The sequence below is a fragment of the Mustela putorius genome, unplaced genomic scaffold (assembly GCF_011764305.1).
Source record: "Mustela putorius furo isolate JIRA1106 unplaced genomic scaffold, ASM1176430v1.1 tig00000596_pilon_pilon_pilon, whole genome shotgun sequence".
In the NCBI taxonomy this organism is placed as follows: Eukaryota; Metazoa; Chordata; class Mammalia; order Carnivora; family Mustelidae; genus Mustela; species Mustela putorius.
Genome location: NW_025421428.1, coordinates 14559670 through 14575510, shown reverse-complemented (window position 1 = coordinate 14575510; position 15841 = coordinate 14559670). Strand labels below are relative to the sequence as shown.

Here is a 15841-nt window from a genome sequence, read left to right as displayed (position 1 = left end):
GCTCAGCCCGGGGGGCTGGCCGGGCAGAGCCCTTTGGAAGAGAGGTGCTGCCCAATGAGGCAAAAATAAAGCTGTCCTGAAGCTCGCGGGTAGGCTTGGGGCAGTTGTGGACCCCCTGATGACCAGTGCCTAACCCTGGTCAAGGCGTCCCTAGCTCTCAACAGAGCCCGTAGGGGGCTTGCGGCCCCCATCACGGTTAGAGCTGATCCTACAAGATAACCGGGCTTTTTCTCAGGTTTTTCTGAGAACAGAGCACGCTGCAAATCCCCTAGTGCCCGCCAGCCTCCACCAGGAAGACGGGCCGGGGGCCCTGGAGGTCATGAGGGGACTCACCGTTTGTCCAGCTTCGCCATCATCCCCTTTGTCACCAGGGGGGCCGTCTTGACCCTGTGGGGACAAAAGCAAGTTCCTTCTGCCTCCTGATGGTGCCCGAGTCGCACACCAGCGTGCACGGGGTCCCCAGGCCTCCCCGAGGCTCCAAGTCCGTCTGCTGGTGCAGGTCCAGACAGCTCAAGCAGGACTGCGCCCCGTAAACAGCACTACCAGGACACCCCCTGGGAGAGCACCGCGTCCCAAAGAGAGTTCGCAGAAGATAACCGAGAGGAAGAGCTGGGACTGGCCAAGGCAGGGGCAGGGCTGCGGGGGGTGAGGGGCCGGGGGGCCCGGAACACCTACCGCGGGGCCAGGCTCTCCGGGGGGACCGGGATCTCCGGGAAAACCGACAGGGCCCTGAAAGGGATGAAAACGGACACGTCCAGGGCCTCAGCACCTGAGCCGCTGCCGCCGCATCCGCTTCCCCCGACCCCGCCTCTCCAGGCCCTGCAAAACCCTCCGTCCCGACACCAGGAGGTCGACGCCTCATCGCAGCCCCACCACCCCCGGCAGGACAGGCTCAGCGTCCCACTTTCTGGGCACATGGAAGACAGGCACCCCGCCTGCACTTCTGCTCCCAGAGCTCCAGGCCAAGGCGGAGCCCAGACCTTCAGGCTTCTAGAATGTTCCACGCACAGAACCCCCTCTGGAGGCAAAGCCAGGACAGGCCATGAGAGGGGGCGTCCCCACAGACGGCTGTTCACGCAGCATGACAGCAAGCTCCGAGCTCCGCGCGGGGGGCCCCACAGCCCCCACCCCACGGCCCCCACCCCACAGGCCCCACCCCATGGCCCCCACCCCACAGGCCCCACCCCACAGCTCTCTTCCTCACCCGACAGCCCTGGTTTGGCAGCTGGTGCGGAAACCTCTAGACTTAGAAACGCTACCCCAGACCGCAGCGGTGAGCAGGCCTTACCGCAGCACCGCGAGGGTAACCCGCGCCCAGAGCCCGCCAGCATCTCAGAGCTACTCACGGGGCTGCCCTTGGGCCCGTCGTCCCCAGGGGGGCCTTTGGGTCCGGGGGGTCCAGCGGCACCAGAAGGGCCGGACTCGCCCTTCTCACCCCTTTCTCCTTTGGGTCCCTGGAGGGAAAGGCCAGCGTCAGCGTCCTCAGAGCCAGACTCCGTTTCCCGAAGCGCAGGGCTGTCCTCAGGCACGGCCCCCATTCCCATGCGTGGGACAGCAAGCGCCTGACGGGGCCCCACGCTGGACCCAGAGGACAGGATTACGAACACGAGCGTGCATGCACACACGGGCGTGCTCGCACACGCAGACACACACGCGTGCTCACCCCCCACCGCCCTCCGGCTTGTCACAGCTCCTCCGGCAGCCAAGCGTGAGCGGAAACCTGGCCCATCGCATGGATGGGAAAACGGAGGCCAAGCGTGGGCTTCCCGCCCAGCGGAGCACCACGGTGCCGCGCCCCACCCCGCCCCGAGTCCACTCACTGGGGGGCCCCCTTCTCCGGGCAGGCCAGGCTCTCCGGCTTCGCCAGGCTCACCCTGAGGAGGAAAGAGAGCACAGTGACGGTGGCCTGGAGATGAAGGGTCCCACCTCCAAGCACTTAGCAAACCCCCCAGCTGTCAGGGCCAGGCAGTGGGGGCCTGGGGAGAGAGCGCCGTCACGGCACCCGGACAGCCCCCGCGTCAGAGGGCAGACACATCTGTGTCGGGAGAAGGGACACGGGCAGGCTGTGACGGTCATACAGAGGAGGGGACCACAGGACCCGGAGCGTCACAGACGGCGCTCCGAGTGAGCTCTGGGGGAGAATCACGAGAAGCCGGCAGAAGGGCTGAGGGGCTGAGGGGACAGCACAGGCAGGAGGGCCGGGCAGAGGCCGGCAGCAAGCAGGTCATGTCAGAGGGCGCAGCGCCTGGCGGAAGCCGGAGCCCAGAAGGAAGACGCCTCCGGCCAGAAGCAGGCGCACGTCACGAGTCTGTGGGCCTAGCCGGACACCGCTAGCAGGACCGGTAATGCTCGTATCGTAAAAAATGACCAGTGACGAAGGACTTCTTCCAGTTTAATAGGCTGAAGTCAGAAAGTTCTGGGAACGGCGTACGAGGAATGCAAATGAACGGAAACACGTTGGTCTCATTCCTTTTATCCCAAGGAGGTAGAGTACGTGCGTTAGAAGTGATGCACACTCACGCTTGTACGGGCACATGTGTGCACACACAGAAGCCCGCCGTGCTCACGGAGGCATCCCAGGACCCATTCCCCAAATCAGCCAGATCGGATGAGGCCCCCGGGGCCGCGAGAGCACAGAACTGACCACAAGGGGGACCGCACATCCCCACGCCCAGCACTTCCAGGAGGGAGAAGCAGACCCATGAGAGACCCTGGAGAGGGGGCGGGGCCGGCTGCGGGCTGTGTGGCTTGGGGATTGTGCACAAGGCCACGGCGAACAGGGGTCAGACCCCCCAACTCCCCCGCACAGACCTGCCAACCGTCCACGTGTGTTTGACAGGAATGGCCCAGGCCCGCCCTGTGTGTTTCCGTATCCGCAGCAGACACACACACACACACACACACACACACACACACGCCCCGGGGCTCCCGCACGCACTCGCACGTCACACGCTACCGCAGGAAGGGGCAGGAGTCACCTTCTCTCCCACGGCACCGGGATTGCCGATTCCACCCGGAGGCCCTTGGGGTCCGTCCGCGCCTGGCGCTCCAGAGGGGCCTCGGGGGCCGGGGGGGCCTGGAGGACCCTAGGGGAAGGAGAGCCATTGATCACAGACGAACCGCAAACTGTGGCCACAACACACGTGGGAGACCGGTGCGCCCCGGACGCACTTACCATCTGACCCACGTCCCCGGTCTCACCCTTCTCTCCGGGAGGTCCCGGCAGACCCTGCGGCAGGAACACAGCGGAAACTCAGCGGCGGGTGCTGCGCTACCCCAGGACCCCCACGGCATCTGCCATCTCCCCGTCCCGGCACCGCACGGGCGTCCGACGGCCTCCGCGTGCGGCCGGGTAGGACACCCCCACGACGCCAAGTCTCAGAACTAGCCCGAGGAGGTCATCCGAGATCTGTGGACCGAGACCCTTGCCGCAGGGTCCCAGCAAACAGTAAAGCCTGATGAGCCGACAGCAGGGAAACGTCTGAACAAATCATGTCACCAAGTATGTCGGCACGTGACGCGGGGACTAAACATCACATCTTCAAAAATAAACCAAAAGGGCCACGTCCAAAGAATATTTAAGAGCTCTGGACGCAACTGGAGATGGGGGGAGCCGTCCACAGACCTGCTGTACACTCGGCAGGACTCTCAGGTTTTCCAAAAGCCCCAGGAAGCCTCACGTGTGCCTGTGGGCAGGTGAGCCCACGCGCGCGCGGAGCTTCGGAGCTGAAACGCGCCCGAGCGCTCCCAGCCACCCTCCCGGGTGGTCCGTGTGGGACGCACTGTCTTCCTTTATGTGTCTGCCTTCGGCCCATCACTCCCGCATCTCTGCGGTGAGCTCAGAGACACGTCCCGCTAGTTACGAGACGCAAACGCGGACACGTCGGCAATGATGGAAGCTGACCTTGCTACTAATGAGGAATTCCCGGGAGGTCCCCAGAGCCGGGTCTGATTTCCCACTCTTCTCTTGCAGGAGGAGAGGGGAGGGGAGGGGGGGCAGAGAGAGAGCGCGTCTGAGGTAGACCAGCAGCCCCGCAAACCCTGTATTCACCTGCAGCCCCACCGGCCCAGGGGGTCCAGGGAAGCCTCGTGGACCCTCATCACCTTTCTGCCCGAAGAGGCCTTGCTGGCCGCGAGGGCCTGGCTCGCCGTCGGCTCCCTGCAGGAGAGAGTGCGGCGTGGTGAGGAGAAGCTGGCTGTGCCCCGCCGGCGGGAGGGGCTCGGGATGTCCGGGGGTCCCCGGAGCACAGATACTCACAGAGGGTCCTGGCTGTCCGATGGGGCCCTGCGGACCGGTGGGCCCGGGCGGACCCTGTGGGGAAAAGAGAGACACGGTTGCTTCCTGGGTCACAGCGGAGGCCGGGGGGTACCACGGTGCGAGGTGTCGGCTCAGCCCCCGCGTGCACCGCCCAGGGAAGAAGTCCAGCCCGAAGGCGCCGGCTCCCCTGCTGGCTCTGAGTTCGGCCGGAGCGTGTCATCACGGGCGGCCGGGGGGGGGGCGGCCCTGGAGCCTCATCTTTGCTCCACCGCACACCCAGGACATGGGCCCAGAGGCGTGTTGAAAACAAGGCTGGACACCGGGCGGCTCCCCGTGCAGAGCTAGGACCCGAGTGGAGTCCGTGCCTGACAGTGCGACACCAGCCCCCACGCGTCCCCCACACACATTCCACGGCGGCCCCAGGAACGAGTGAGAGAGGGAAGCCGGGGGCCCGGACAGCACCGTCCTGGGCGTGTGCCCGGCAGCCGGTGGCAGGAAGGTCCCCACTGCCAGGAAGGAGCCGGCAGCCGAGGGACGCACCGGGACTTCCGAGCACACCAGTAAAATGAAGGGCACGGCTCAGGGGGCTGCTCCTGGGGGCGCCGGCAGTCCCGAGCGTCACAGGACGGCCGTGACCCGGGCTGCGGAGCCGAACAGCGCACAGACCCACGCTCTATTCCGCGAAGCTGCGAGTGCTTCCTGCTCGGCTGCTGGGGAGGGACGCCCGAGGACACGCACACGCGTGTGCATGTGTGCTCCCCCCAGAGCACGCGGGCTCCACCCACCCACGAGTTCCCGCGGGAAAGGAAGCGCAGGAGCTGCGTCCTGCTCCGGGCGGCCGACGCGGTCGTGTGCAGGACGGCGGTAACGCGACGGTGAGCGCGCGCGGCCCTTACCTGCTCACCCTTGTCCCCTTTGCTCCCCTTCTGTCCAGGCTCCCCGATCTCTCCCTGCGGGAAAACGAGGAAGGTCGTTAGCCCTGAGCCGCCTGCGTGTTATCTGCGCCTCGCAATTACTCTTCTTGGGGATTAAGATTGATGTCCTCTCCAGGGCAGCCGGAGAGCGTTCCCAGGAAGAGACGTTTCCATAAATTAAGTTGGTCTCCCTTCTAACACAGTGCACGGCGCGAGGCCAGGATGCAGTTCAGTGGACCGGAGAATCAGGGACCATACGGACGTGGTCAGGGGGCGGCCTGCATGGCACCGAGGGTGGGGACTAACGCCTCTGGCGTCCGCGGCTCGGGGCCGTGCCCCACCCCGAGAGGTGGTGTCCCCTGCGCACAGGGGACAAGTCAGAAGCGCATCACAAATGCGGGGGTCCCCGGAAGAGCTGAATCCCACCGTCCCAGCTGCGCGAGGACCGAGACACCAGCTCCCACAGGAGTCGCGCGGGAGTGAGAAAGCTCAGGGGAAGGGGGCCTGGACGGTGCAAGCGGAGACGTTGGAAAGCAGATACCGAGTAAGACCTCACGGCCGCGGCCCCTCGCCCCGCACCGACGTGCTGCATCAGGAGCAGGCAGGGAAGCTCCCGGCACACGGCAGCCCGCACACGCGGAAGCGTCTCCCGGACCCCCGCGTGCCCGCGGTCTCCCCTACCACCGCGGAACTGTGAGCTTCTCCGGAATCACGCACCGGCACCCAGCGCGCAGGGGGGGCTGGGGTCCCTGGGCACCCACGGGCCGTGCTGCGGGTCATCCGGGGGGAGAAGGGTGTCCCAGCTCCCCTGGGCACCCACGGGCTGTGCTGCGGGTCATCCGAGGGCAGAAGGGTGTCCCAGCTCCTCTTACCTTATCTCCATCTTCTCCCGGGGGGCCCACGGGGCCAGCTGGACCGGGGAGCCCCACAGGACCCTGGAGGCCGTCTCGGCCAGCTGGGCCTTGGGGCCCTTTCTCGCCCTACAGAGGACAGAAGATCCCTGGTCCAACAGAGCTCCCTCGTGGGAATGTCCCACCACCACTCATCACCCCGAAGAGGAGGGGCCCACAGGCGGGGAGCCGGCAGTTTGGGGCAGTGACCCTTGTCATGGTCCCCGTGGATTTTAGCTACGCAGAGGGTGACTCTGAGCTGTGCCCAGCCCCGTGCCACCCGCCCCCAGGCACCGCTGCCTTTCGTCCGTGCCCTTCTTCTAGAAGTGGGGACACTGCGGCACGGCGGGCAAGCAGTGGGGCCGGGAGTCAGCCCAGCCAGCAAGGCTCCTGAGCCTGCGGGTAGGACCGTCTGTGCTAGTGGCCGGGAGGGCCTGAGCTCTGGCCTCCAGCCACGATCCCCCCTTCCAATTCTCTGCAAACGCCCCGTGCCAAACAGGCGTGGACGCGTCCGTCTCTCTTTTCTTGTAATTCTACTGGTGCATTTCCCTCACAGCCGTCCACGGGAATCTCGGACGTCCTAAGGCCCAGCTTTGCTCATATTTCCCAGTGTCAGAATCACTGTGAGCGCAGAACGCGGTTGGGGTGCATGTTGGGCGGGGGGGGGGGACGCAGGAGAGAACACGAGCACTCGGTCTCGGGACCGAAACACGGCCAGTGTCCGTCCGGACGTCACTGCTCCGTCCCAGCCCTCCTGCCGCACAAGTCACACCCTCAATGGGCCCTCAATGTCATTCCTCTTGAGATCAATTTCCACCCTAATGAAGCCAGGAAATGCCCAGGCTGACTCTGGCTCGCCTGGAACCTCCCCGCCTGACATTACTGGTCAGGTCAGCTGTGCTCGGAGACAACCGGCCTTGTCCTCTCTCCGGAGCTATTTGGGGAGAACGACCAGATGTCAGCTGGACAGCACCACTCTGAGAGGTTTCCGCTCGAGTGTTTACTCTCCCGAAGCAACAGACCTAACTGTTTCCCACCCGTCTGTGCGCTCTGTGCACACTGAACGCCCCAGAGAAGGCGGGTTCCTAGCACAGGGTTCTGCTGGATGGATGTCCGTGGCCTCAGCGGAAATGATCAGCGGCCATCAGAATCGCCAAACCAGACTGGATGGGCTCTTGGGGAGGCAGGCGCTTCAGCCTGGTTTCAACCGGGGGAGCTCCTGCCCACAGAAGGCACCTGGGCCCTTCCTGCCCACGGACCACAGAGTACGGGACGCAGGAGGAAGACTCTGTCTCTCCCGCAGGAGTCCGTCAGCACGGGCGTCCTGACGCCGTCGGAGACCACCTGTGTGCGCGTTTGCCGGAACGCCGCTCAGGCTGACGTCTGACCGCAGACCGGAAGCTGGAGTGAAATTTGTCTCTGCGGCCATTGGAACGTGAGGCAGGGAGACGTTTGCAAAACCCGCAGGGGGACCCAGACGCGGTCAGAGCAGGAGTCTGCCAGGGCAGTAATGGGCATTTTGTGGTTATTCGGGGGAAGCCCTCGGTGGAGGGCGGCCGTTGGCTTCCCAAGAGCAGTCCAGGCGAGACGGACCCGTTCATGTCTTGCAGGGAAACCGAGGTTGGGGTGGGTGGACTCACAGTGCCTCCACGCTCAGCTGGGCAGGCACACGCGTGGTCACTGAGAGGTCGGCTGTCGGGGGTCCAGGAAGAAACTTCCTCCCAACCCATCTTCTCCATTCCTGTCCCCAGACCAGCAGAGGGGACTCCCATCCCCAACACCCACCCTTCTCACACAAAGACCAGCCTGGCTCAGGCCGGCCGGAGGGGCTGTGCACACAGCAGGCAGCTCGGACCCGTCCACACACGGGGCTCAGAGGCTAGACCGAGGCCAAGGCCACCCTGGGACACACGCTGTCCCCAGCCCTCCCCTCTCTCTGCACGTGCCGGGACACAGATGCACAGGTGCGACAGGCGAGGCCTTGGCCAAAATGCTCCCCAGGACCCCTCTGGCTTGGGTCACTCCCTGATAAAACCTGGCCAACCCTGGGAACCAGCCTTGGAGCTCAGTCAGGATGCTGGGAACGTACGGACTTTCCTGGGGCGACAAGCATGGGCTCCATCTGCCGCCCACATCCTACAAGCCCCGGGGGCACCCACGCTGGCGGCAGGGACAGACGAGGCTGGGGTGGGGAGGGCCCCTGCGCCCCCAAGGCAGTACTCACAGGAGCTCCTTTCTCCCCCGCCGGCCCTGGAGGTCCTTGAGGCCCGGGTCTCCCCGGGATTCCAATGGGTCCAGCGGCACCGGCCGGGCCTCTCTCCCCCGGAGACCCCTGGGGTGGGCGGGAAAATAGTTCATTTCCAAGTACATGAGTACAATTTTCCGCTCCGCTCACCCTCACTCCAGATCCCTCAGCAGCTCCCAGGGCCCTGGGCAGCACGGGCGACTCAGACCAGCCCTGGGTTTCTCTCAGCTCCTCCGTTCCGAGGATTCCAAGCTCAAGCCTTCCTCCTCCTCCTCCTCAGCTGCTCCCCTGGGTGACCTCCTCGCCTGGGCGCCGCTCTGGGGCCCGCCTGCCCACAAAGGGCCCCCTCTCCGCCCTGCTCCTGCACATTCTGCGGGTGAGCCTCAAGACCCGGGAGCACCACCGATGGGCGGGAACCAGGCCGACCTCGAGGGTCAGCACTGGCCTTTATCGGAAAGAAAGGCGACGTTTCAAGGAAAGGCCTGGCTTCCCAGCTGCCGACTCTCTGAAACCGTCCACGGCTCAGTCGGGAAAAGGTGGGGTTATTCTGTGGTCTGTGTCCAGACCCAGATGGGGCCCTGGGCAGCTCCCGTGACCCCCCGATCTGTGCAGCAGAGCATGGGCTTGAGATGGGCCCCATCTGAGGAGCAGGGGCAGTCACATGTCCATCAAGTGGCAGCCCGCTTGGGGTGGGCAGGGTGGTCACAGCCCCGCATGGCTCCCGTGTTCCCCAGACCACAGGGGCAGCTCTGGGGACACCATATCTTCAGAGGTCTCCTAGCTGGCTCTGAAGGCTGGAGTGACCATTCAGGTGACAGCCGGTGCCCGTAGGAGTCCCCAGGGCCCTCAGCTCTGGGGACAGACTGTACCTGTGCTGGCTGGCCTCAGCATGGGCAGCCCAGGCCATGCGGGCCGCCCAGCCCTCAAACCCAAGCTCCGGGGCAGGGAGATCTATGCCCTGCCACAGGCGCGGGCCCAGACCTACACGAAGCGCGCCAGCGTGCTCCTCGCTCCCTGAAAAGCGCGATGGGACCTCGTGGCCCAGCCCTCCCCCCACCCACTTCTCGCCCTGCCCTCGCCATGCACCCCTGGCTTGCTGTCCCCCCGGCCAGCCTGCGGCCCACCATTCCCCTCCTCCCGTGGACTTCTCAGGACCCACAGCAGGCCGGGGCAGATGTGCGCGCTCTGTCAGGCCGCCCTGTCCTGCGGGCAGACTAGGCCGTGAGGCAGAGGACGGAAGAGAACGTCGGTGCTGGCCACAGTACTCACCGCGGGGCCGGGCGGGCCAGGCGGGCCTTCACTGCCTTTCAGTCCAAGTGCGCCCTGCAGAGCAACGAGAGTGGGGTCGGGCATCGTGGGGACAGGCCCCGGGGCTGGGCGGTGTCCAGCTCCGTCCCCCGCCGGGCCACTCACTCACCACTGGGCCAGGAAGCCCTCGATCGCCAGGGAAGCCGCGTAACCCAGGAGGGCCATCTTTCCCGGGGAGGCCGGCAGGACCTGGGTCACCCTGAAACCAGAGCCATCGAGGAGTCTCTGAGCAACGTCCAAGAGCGGGGGGAGGTCGGGGGGGGGTGCTTCCTCCCCAGGCTCAACCTGGGCTCAGGCAGGGTTTGATTTGTTCCAAAGAGCTTCCAGAACTTTCTCTGGGGCCTAACATGGGAGCAGAGGGGTCTCCGGCCAGCACGCCCACGGCCTCCTCTCCAGACTCGGAGGGCCCCCCCGGGGGACTGGGATATACACCTGCCGTGCCCACGTGTGTCGTGTCATGTTGGGGACACACGTGCCTCCCAGCTCACACACGTGTGCACCCACAGAAGCGTGCAGGATTTACCCAGCCGGTGAGGTTTTACGCTGCCTCGTGGTTTGGGGGTTGAGGCTTGCATGTGGGCTCATCGTGTCCCTCCCTGGAATGCGGCAAGGGGAGGGCGCGCCATCTCCAGCTGAATCACGACCACCCCGTGAGGCGCCCCTGCGGTGGGGAGAGGCCCCGAGGCACGACAAGGGGCTGCGGGACCCACGCTAAGAGGTAGGACTGAAAAGCGACTGCTTGCCTTTCCATTTTTTATTATTTATTCCTTCGCCTTGAGTGATGGGAACCGTTCTGAGGGTCACTTTCTGCTAAATTAGTTTCAGACACGAAGCGTGTTTCTGGGAGCCGGTGCGGCCGCTGGCGGGGGGTGTCCGCAAGGCCCGGTCCAGGGGCAGAAAGCCAAGGACGACCTGAGCCGCGGCCCCGTGACCACCCAACCCTGCAACGAGCCGGCTCGCCGCCTCCTTCAGACCCGGTGCAGGCGGGGCCAGGTCTGTGGTCTGGGAAGCGGACGGGCGCGAAGAGCAGTTGTGTGAGAAATTACCCATCCCGACTCTTCAGGGCAGGAGAAACCCCTCGGGAAGCCGGGGCCGGCATGGGGGCCCCGACCAACTCACCTTCGTGCCTTCTTTCCCGGCCAGGCCCGGGAGCCCCTGCTCCCCGGGGGGGCCTGGGGGCCCAGGGTGGCCACGCTCGCCCATCGGACCCGTCTCTCCCGTGGGACCCTGCGCGGGAAGTCAGCGTCAGCCACAGACATTTCCAAGAGACACGCCAGGAAGCAACCTTCCCTTCCCGAGCCTCGGACAGCCCGGGCTGTGGAGGCCCAGGCCCGCTGCGCGCCCACCAACCCCACGCCGAGTCTCCTCCTTCCCATAAAAACCCAGAAGGACGAGAGCAGAATGGACGGGGTGGACCTAACAGGGAGCTGGTCTGTGCACGGGCCCGGGTCGCCACACAGAGGCGGGCGGCGTGCCCACGCTGCCCGCGGCCCAAGGCACAGCGGGTCAACGTCTCATTTGCCGCCATGAGAGGTGGGAGCTCGCCAGTGACCGCGAAGCCGTCCGTCCCGGCTGCGAGCCGCCCGCAGGGGGGACGCCACTGGCGGGCAGCAGCACAGGCCGGGGGCGCTGACCAGAGCCCGGGGCAGGAGGCCTGGGCTGCGGTGGGGACACCGGGGAGCAGGGAAGATCAGGCACCGCGGGGCCCTGCCTGGCTGGCCCAGCCCCAGCTGCCCGCCGGCCGTTCTCACGGACTGCTCAGCAGAGTGTCCCCGCTCGCCCATCTGGCTCCCTGTGCGGAGCTCAGCTCGGAATGCCAACGAGCCTGTGGGACGCAGGACTCCCCAGGAGCTGCACCGACACCTTCCGCAGCCGGGGCCACCTCACACCCACTCTGGTGCGCCACACAGATGCCCACGGAGCTGGGGACGCTGCCGCTCACCTGAGGCCCGACGACGCCCGGGGGCCCGGGGGGGCCGGTCTTGCCTTGGAAACCCTGCGGAGAGAGTCAGCACCTGAGCGGGCCCAGCGGCTCCCCTCAGAAGCCTCACGCGACAGCCCCCAGCCCCGGCCCCAAAGAGCTCAGGCTCCCGACTTCACCCAGAGCACCCAGCTCTCCTGTTCTGGGTCCGCATTAATTTCACGCAGATAATGAAGCCAGACAAGTTAGCTTCACTCACTGCTTGCCACTGCCGTGTTTTTGTGCTGAGAAATAGATCTTAAAACCGTTAATCTTTACGCTGCTGCTAAGTGTTCATTTTCCCAGCCGGCGTGCTGCCGGTTCTCAGCCTCTGCAACCTCGACTCAGGCGCGACCTCCGGACCATTTCTCAAGCGGCTCTGGAAGGTTGTCTTGCGCGGGTCACTAAGGTCTCTGCCGCGCGACAGGTAACCTCACCGGCCCCTGGGCGTGCGTGGAAATGCCTGCTTTTGTAAGCCAGTGGCCGGAAGGTACCCTGAGCTCAGTTCCACAGGAATTTCTCGCTCCGGCCTGCACGCCGCTTGCGGGCAACGACCTTGGCTTCCCTGTGGATGCTGGCTGTGCCGCACACACCTCCTTCAAGGAGCAAGCGGACTTCGAAGAAGGGGCTTGATTTCTGGTGTGTCTCCAGAACACGAGACATGCCAACGACGGGCCACCTGCAGGGCCACGTGAGCTGGCGGAGACGGGCAGACGTGACGCCTGGGAAGCCGTGGGCGGAAGCTCCAGGATCCGGAGCGGGAAGCCGTAAGCCCCAGCGAGAGCCGGAGGGTGAGCGGACCTGCCCGTGTGGCTGACGGTCAGGGTGGTCCCCTGCCTCCCCGGGAGGACGGCCACTGTGCCGGCCTTGGAAACTTCCTGTGACGCCACTGGACCGCGCAAACCTGTGGCGAGTCGGCCTCTCTTCAAACTCTGAGTGCCCTTCTCTGTAGGCCCAGGGCAGTGGCATACAACGCACAGAAAAGGCCAATTTTCGAGCAGAATTCTTTGTAGGCAGCATTTCCAGGGTCAGAAATGAGAGGTGGGGGGCAGGCTAAAGACCCTGCTTAGTGGGCCAGGGTCAACGTGCCCCAGGGGAGCCGGCGGCCTGAGTGTAAAGGCCGGAAGTGCCTCTCTGTTTGCCCCAGAGGCAGGACCATCACTGGCTGCCGAGGATGGAATAGGTTTGCCCCAGAGGCAGGACCATCACTGGCTGCCGAGGATGGAATCGGTCTCCAGCCACTGGCCCAGAAAGGGGCTTTGGGTTCACATCTAAAAGAATCGGTCTCTTGTGCGTGTATTTCCTGACGAGTGAAGTCAACCCCTGACCAAAAAGACAACTTCTGGAGGACGTGTGTGGGCCCCCGTTGGAGCCCTCTGTCCTGGCCGGGTCCGGAGAGGGCTGCTCGTATGTCCCCGAGGACAGCCATGCACGGCAGACGTACCGGGGGCCCGGGGGCTACTTTCCCAGCAAAGACAAGCCGCTTCATTATTCTAGCAGCCTTTCTTCCGGATTAGTCACAGGGAGAAGACCACACACTTGCCAAAGCCTCCTATCTCGTCTCCTCGGAACAGCATTAGGGAAAAATATGCGAAGCTCCGATGAGATGATTTAATTTTTCTCTATAAACAAAAGAGCAAGGTACGCTGTGCTCATCAGCCAGCACCTGCCACGCGGCAGAACGCCGGGAAGGTGTAATTAAAAGAGGTTTCATCACAATGAGCCAGAGAGACAAAGGAATCTGTTTTTTTAAGAGCGAGCACCAAGAAGATGTGAAATCTGGCGTTCCAAGTCTCGCTGGACACGGCGACCCCGTTGGCCGTGAGAGCCTTTCAGAGACCTGTGATCCCCCCAAAAAAACCCGGCTCCCGGGACGAAGGGCCTCCCAGCGACGTCCCCCATCTCTGGTGACTACGGGCTCCCCAGCTGTCCGAGCCTGGAGCTTCAAGGTCACAGGTGTCCCCCACCACAGCCTCCCCCAGGACAGGCCCATGGTGCACGCCATGTGCTGGGTCAAAACCCAAATGGCCCACAGGGCCAGGAAGTGACCTTATTTCTGAAAAATGCTTTTGTTCCCAACCGGAAGTGCCCAGATGGCACAGCCGGCGCCGGGCTCTCCTAAAGGGAAGGGCGAGGTGAGCGGTGGGCGTGGGGCGGCAAAGTGGCTGACGGTGAGCAGAGCGGGAGGCCCCCGTCTCCTCGGAGGAGCCCCTGCCTAGCTCCTGCCGGCAGGCCCGAGGCCAGAAGGGCCCAGGGAGAGGAGGCCCGGCCCGGTGCAAGGCCTGCGGCCGTCCTGCAGCTTCAGGCATGGCTCCCTCCCATCTGACGCCGCAGAGCCCTCCCGGCTCCTTCCCATCTGAGTGCGACGCTGCCCTCACAGGGATCTCACGGACGAAGAGGAACCGCGGGGCAGGTGGCGCCTTGTCTGCCACGATGGTTTAAATGTGACCTTGGGGGCACCTGGGTGGCTCAGTGGGTTAAGCCGCTGCCTTCGGCTCAGGTCATGATCTCAGGGTCCTGGGATCGAGCCCTGCATCGGGCTCTCTGCTCCACAGGGAGCCTGCTTCCCCCTCTCTCTCTCTCTGCCTGCCTCTCCATCTACTTGTGATTTCTGTCAAATAAATAAATAAAATCTTAAAAAAAAAAAAATGTGACCTTGGGCCACAGTCGCCGGTACGAGGTGGAGGCCGGCACCTGCCTCTTCCCCCAGAGCTGCCCGGGGTGCTGCGGGCCTGCCCGGGGCTGTGCACGGACAGGCTGACCCCAGGTCAGCGGGAGACGGCCCAGGCCTCCGGGGCCCTGCCCGAGGCGGCCGCTCCCTCCCAAGCCCACTGGGCCCAGGAGGCGGAGCCCTCGTGTGGGGCTGCGGGAGAGGCCGGGCCAACCCCCGTCTGCGGACCCCCGTGTGCCCACACCGGCCATACTCACAGTCTCTCCTCTCTGTCCAGGGTGTCCTGGGAGCCCGTCCTTGCCCGGGGGACCCTGAAGAAAGAAGCAAAGGGAAGAAGTTTTATTTGGTTCTGAGGTGCTGCCCTGGGGTTTACTCCCACACCAGGGGTGACTGCCACCCCACTTCGGAGGAAATGCCTGTAACCATTTGTCGCGGCAGCGATGCCGTCCCGAGGCCCCTCTTCACCTCCCGGGGGAAACTGAGGCAGGCGGCTCGGGGACCCAGGGTCCTGTCCTGGGGCTGACCTCCAGGCATACGCAGTGCCTCTTCCGAATTACTGAGGTGCGTCCCCCAAACACAGGTTGAGGCCTCATCCCCCACACCTGGGAGGGTGACCTCACTCGGACACTGAGGCTTTGCCAACGTCATCAGGTCAAGACGAGGTCATACAACACCAGGGTGAGTCCTAACCCAGTGACTAGTGTCCTCACAACAGGACAGCGGTTTGAAGACCCCAAGAGGCCCAGGGAGGAGGCGGCCACGTGAGGACAGAGGCAGGACGGGGTGAGAGCCAGCCGCCCACCACAGGAAGCCAGGAGAGCGGCAGGGGACAGTCTCCCCCAGGGCCCCCCGGGAGTCACCCACCCAGCCAACTTCTGGGCTTGGAGTTTTGGCCTCTGGGCTATGAGAGAACACATTGCCCCTGTCGGTGGCCACCTGGCGCGGCCCCAGCACACTCACACTGGGCCCCACTAGGTCATGCTGCTCCCGGTGAGCGCGAGCTCCGCGCTTCCGAAAGGCAGCTCGCTCCAGCCGGTTTCCGGCCGACACCCCTCCCAACCGGCCCACCGGAGGGGCCTGCACAGAGCCCCCCGGGGAAGGATGAAGGTCTCCAGGAAGCCCCGCGCCTGTGCAACAAGGAAACACGTTACTTACAGGGGGGCCCTTGGGTCCAGGAAAACCAGTGGGTCCTTGGGGTCCGTTGGGTCCCTGGGGACAGAGCAGGGCCAGCTGAGCACAGAAGTCATTTCCCCGCCGTGTGGGTGCCCAGCCGCCCCCACCGCTGTCTTCCAGTGTTGTTGGTGCTCTGAGCGATGTTCCTCTCTGCTCCCACCACCCCTGGACGCTTCCTCCATTTGCTCCAGACATGTACAAGGTCAGGCCGGGGAGCTGAGGGGCCAGCATGGGGCCGAGGGCCCAGTTTCCTGACGGCGCAGCCGCCTCGGAGCCCCAAGACCACGGCCAAGGGGAGGGGGCTGCTGACTTCAGCAGGCAGGAGACTTCACTCCCACGGACCTTGAGGGAAACCCGCTGCTCCAGGAGGGTCAGAGGCCCTCCTCCCCCCCAGCCCTCCCCAGGAAGAAACGGACGGGACA

At 64.9% G+C, this 15841-nt stretch overlaps 1 protein-coding gene across 2 annotated transcripts in view; it reads right to left on the bottom strand.

The window, feature by feature from the left end:
- The window catches only part of COL5A1 (collagen type V alpha 1 chain), a 138263-nt gene that overhangs the window by 20237 nt on the left and 102185 nt on the right, over window positions 1-15841 (bottom strand). For both annotated transcript variants that reach the window (XM_045082847.1, XM_045082848.1), the window contains exons 36-52: window positions 15402-15455; window positions 14504-14557; window positions 11558-11611; window positions 10735-10842; window positions 9725-9814; window positions 9577-9630; window positions 8287-8394; window positions 6045-6152; window positions 5155-5208; window positions 4259-4312; window positions 4052-4159; window positions 3176-3229; window positions 2979-3086; window positions 1821-1874; window positions 1347-1454; window positions 676-729; window positions 334-387 (exon numbers count right to left, since the gene is read on the bottom strand). In XM_045082847.1, coding sequence (XP_044938782.1) covers window positions 334-387; window positions 676-729; window positions 1347-1454; window positions 1821-1874; window positions 2979-3086; window positions 3176-3229; window positions 4052-4159; window positions 4259-4312; window positions 5155-5208; window positions 6045-6152; window positions 8287-8394; window positions 9577-9630; window positions 9725-9814; window positions 10735-10842; window positions 11558-11611; window positions 14504-14557; window positions 15402-15455 — 1278 coding nt within the window. The remainder of the gene's footprint in view (window positions 1-333; window positions 388-675; window positions 730-1346; window positions 1455-1820; window positions 1875-2978; window positions 3087-3175; window positions 3230-4051; window positions 4160-4258; window positions 4313-5154; window positions 5209-6044; window positions 6153-8286; window positions 8395-9576; window positions 9631-9724; window positions 9815-10734; window positions 10843-11557; window positions 11612-14503; window positions 14558-15401; window positions 15456-15841) is intronic.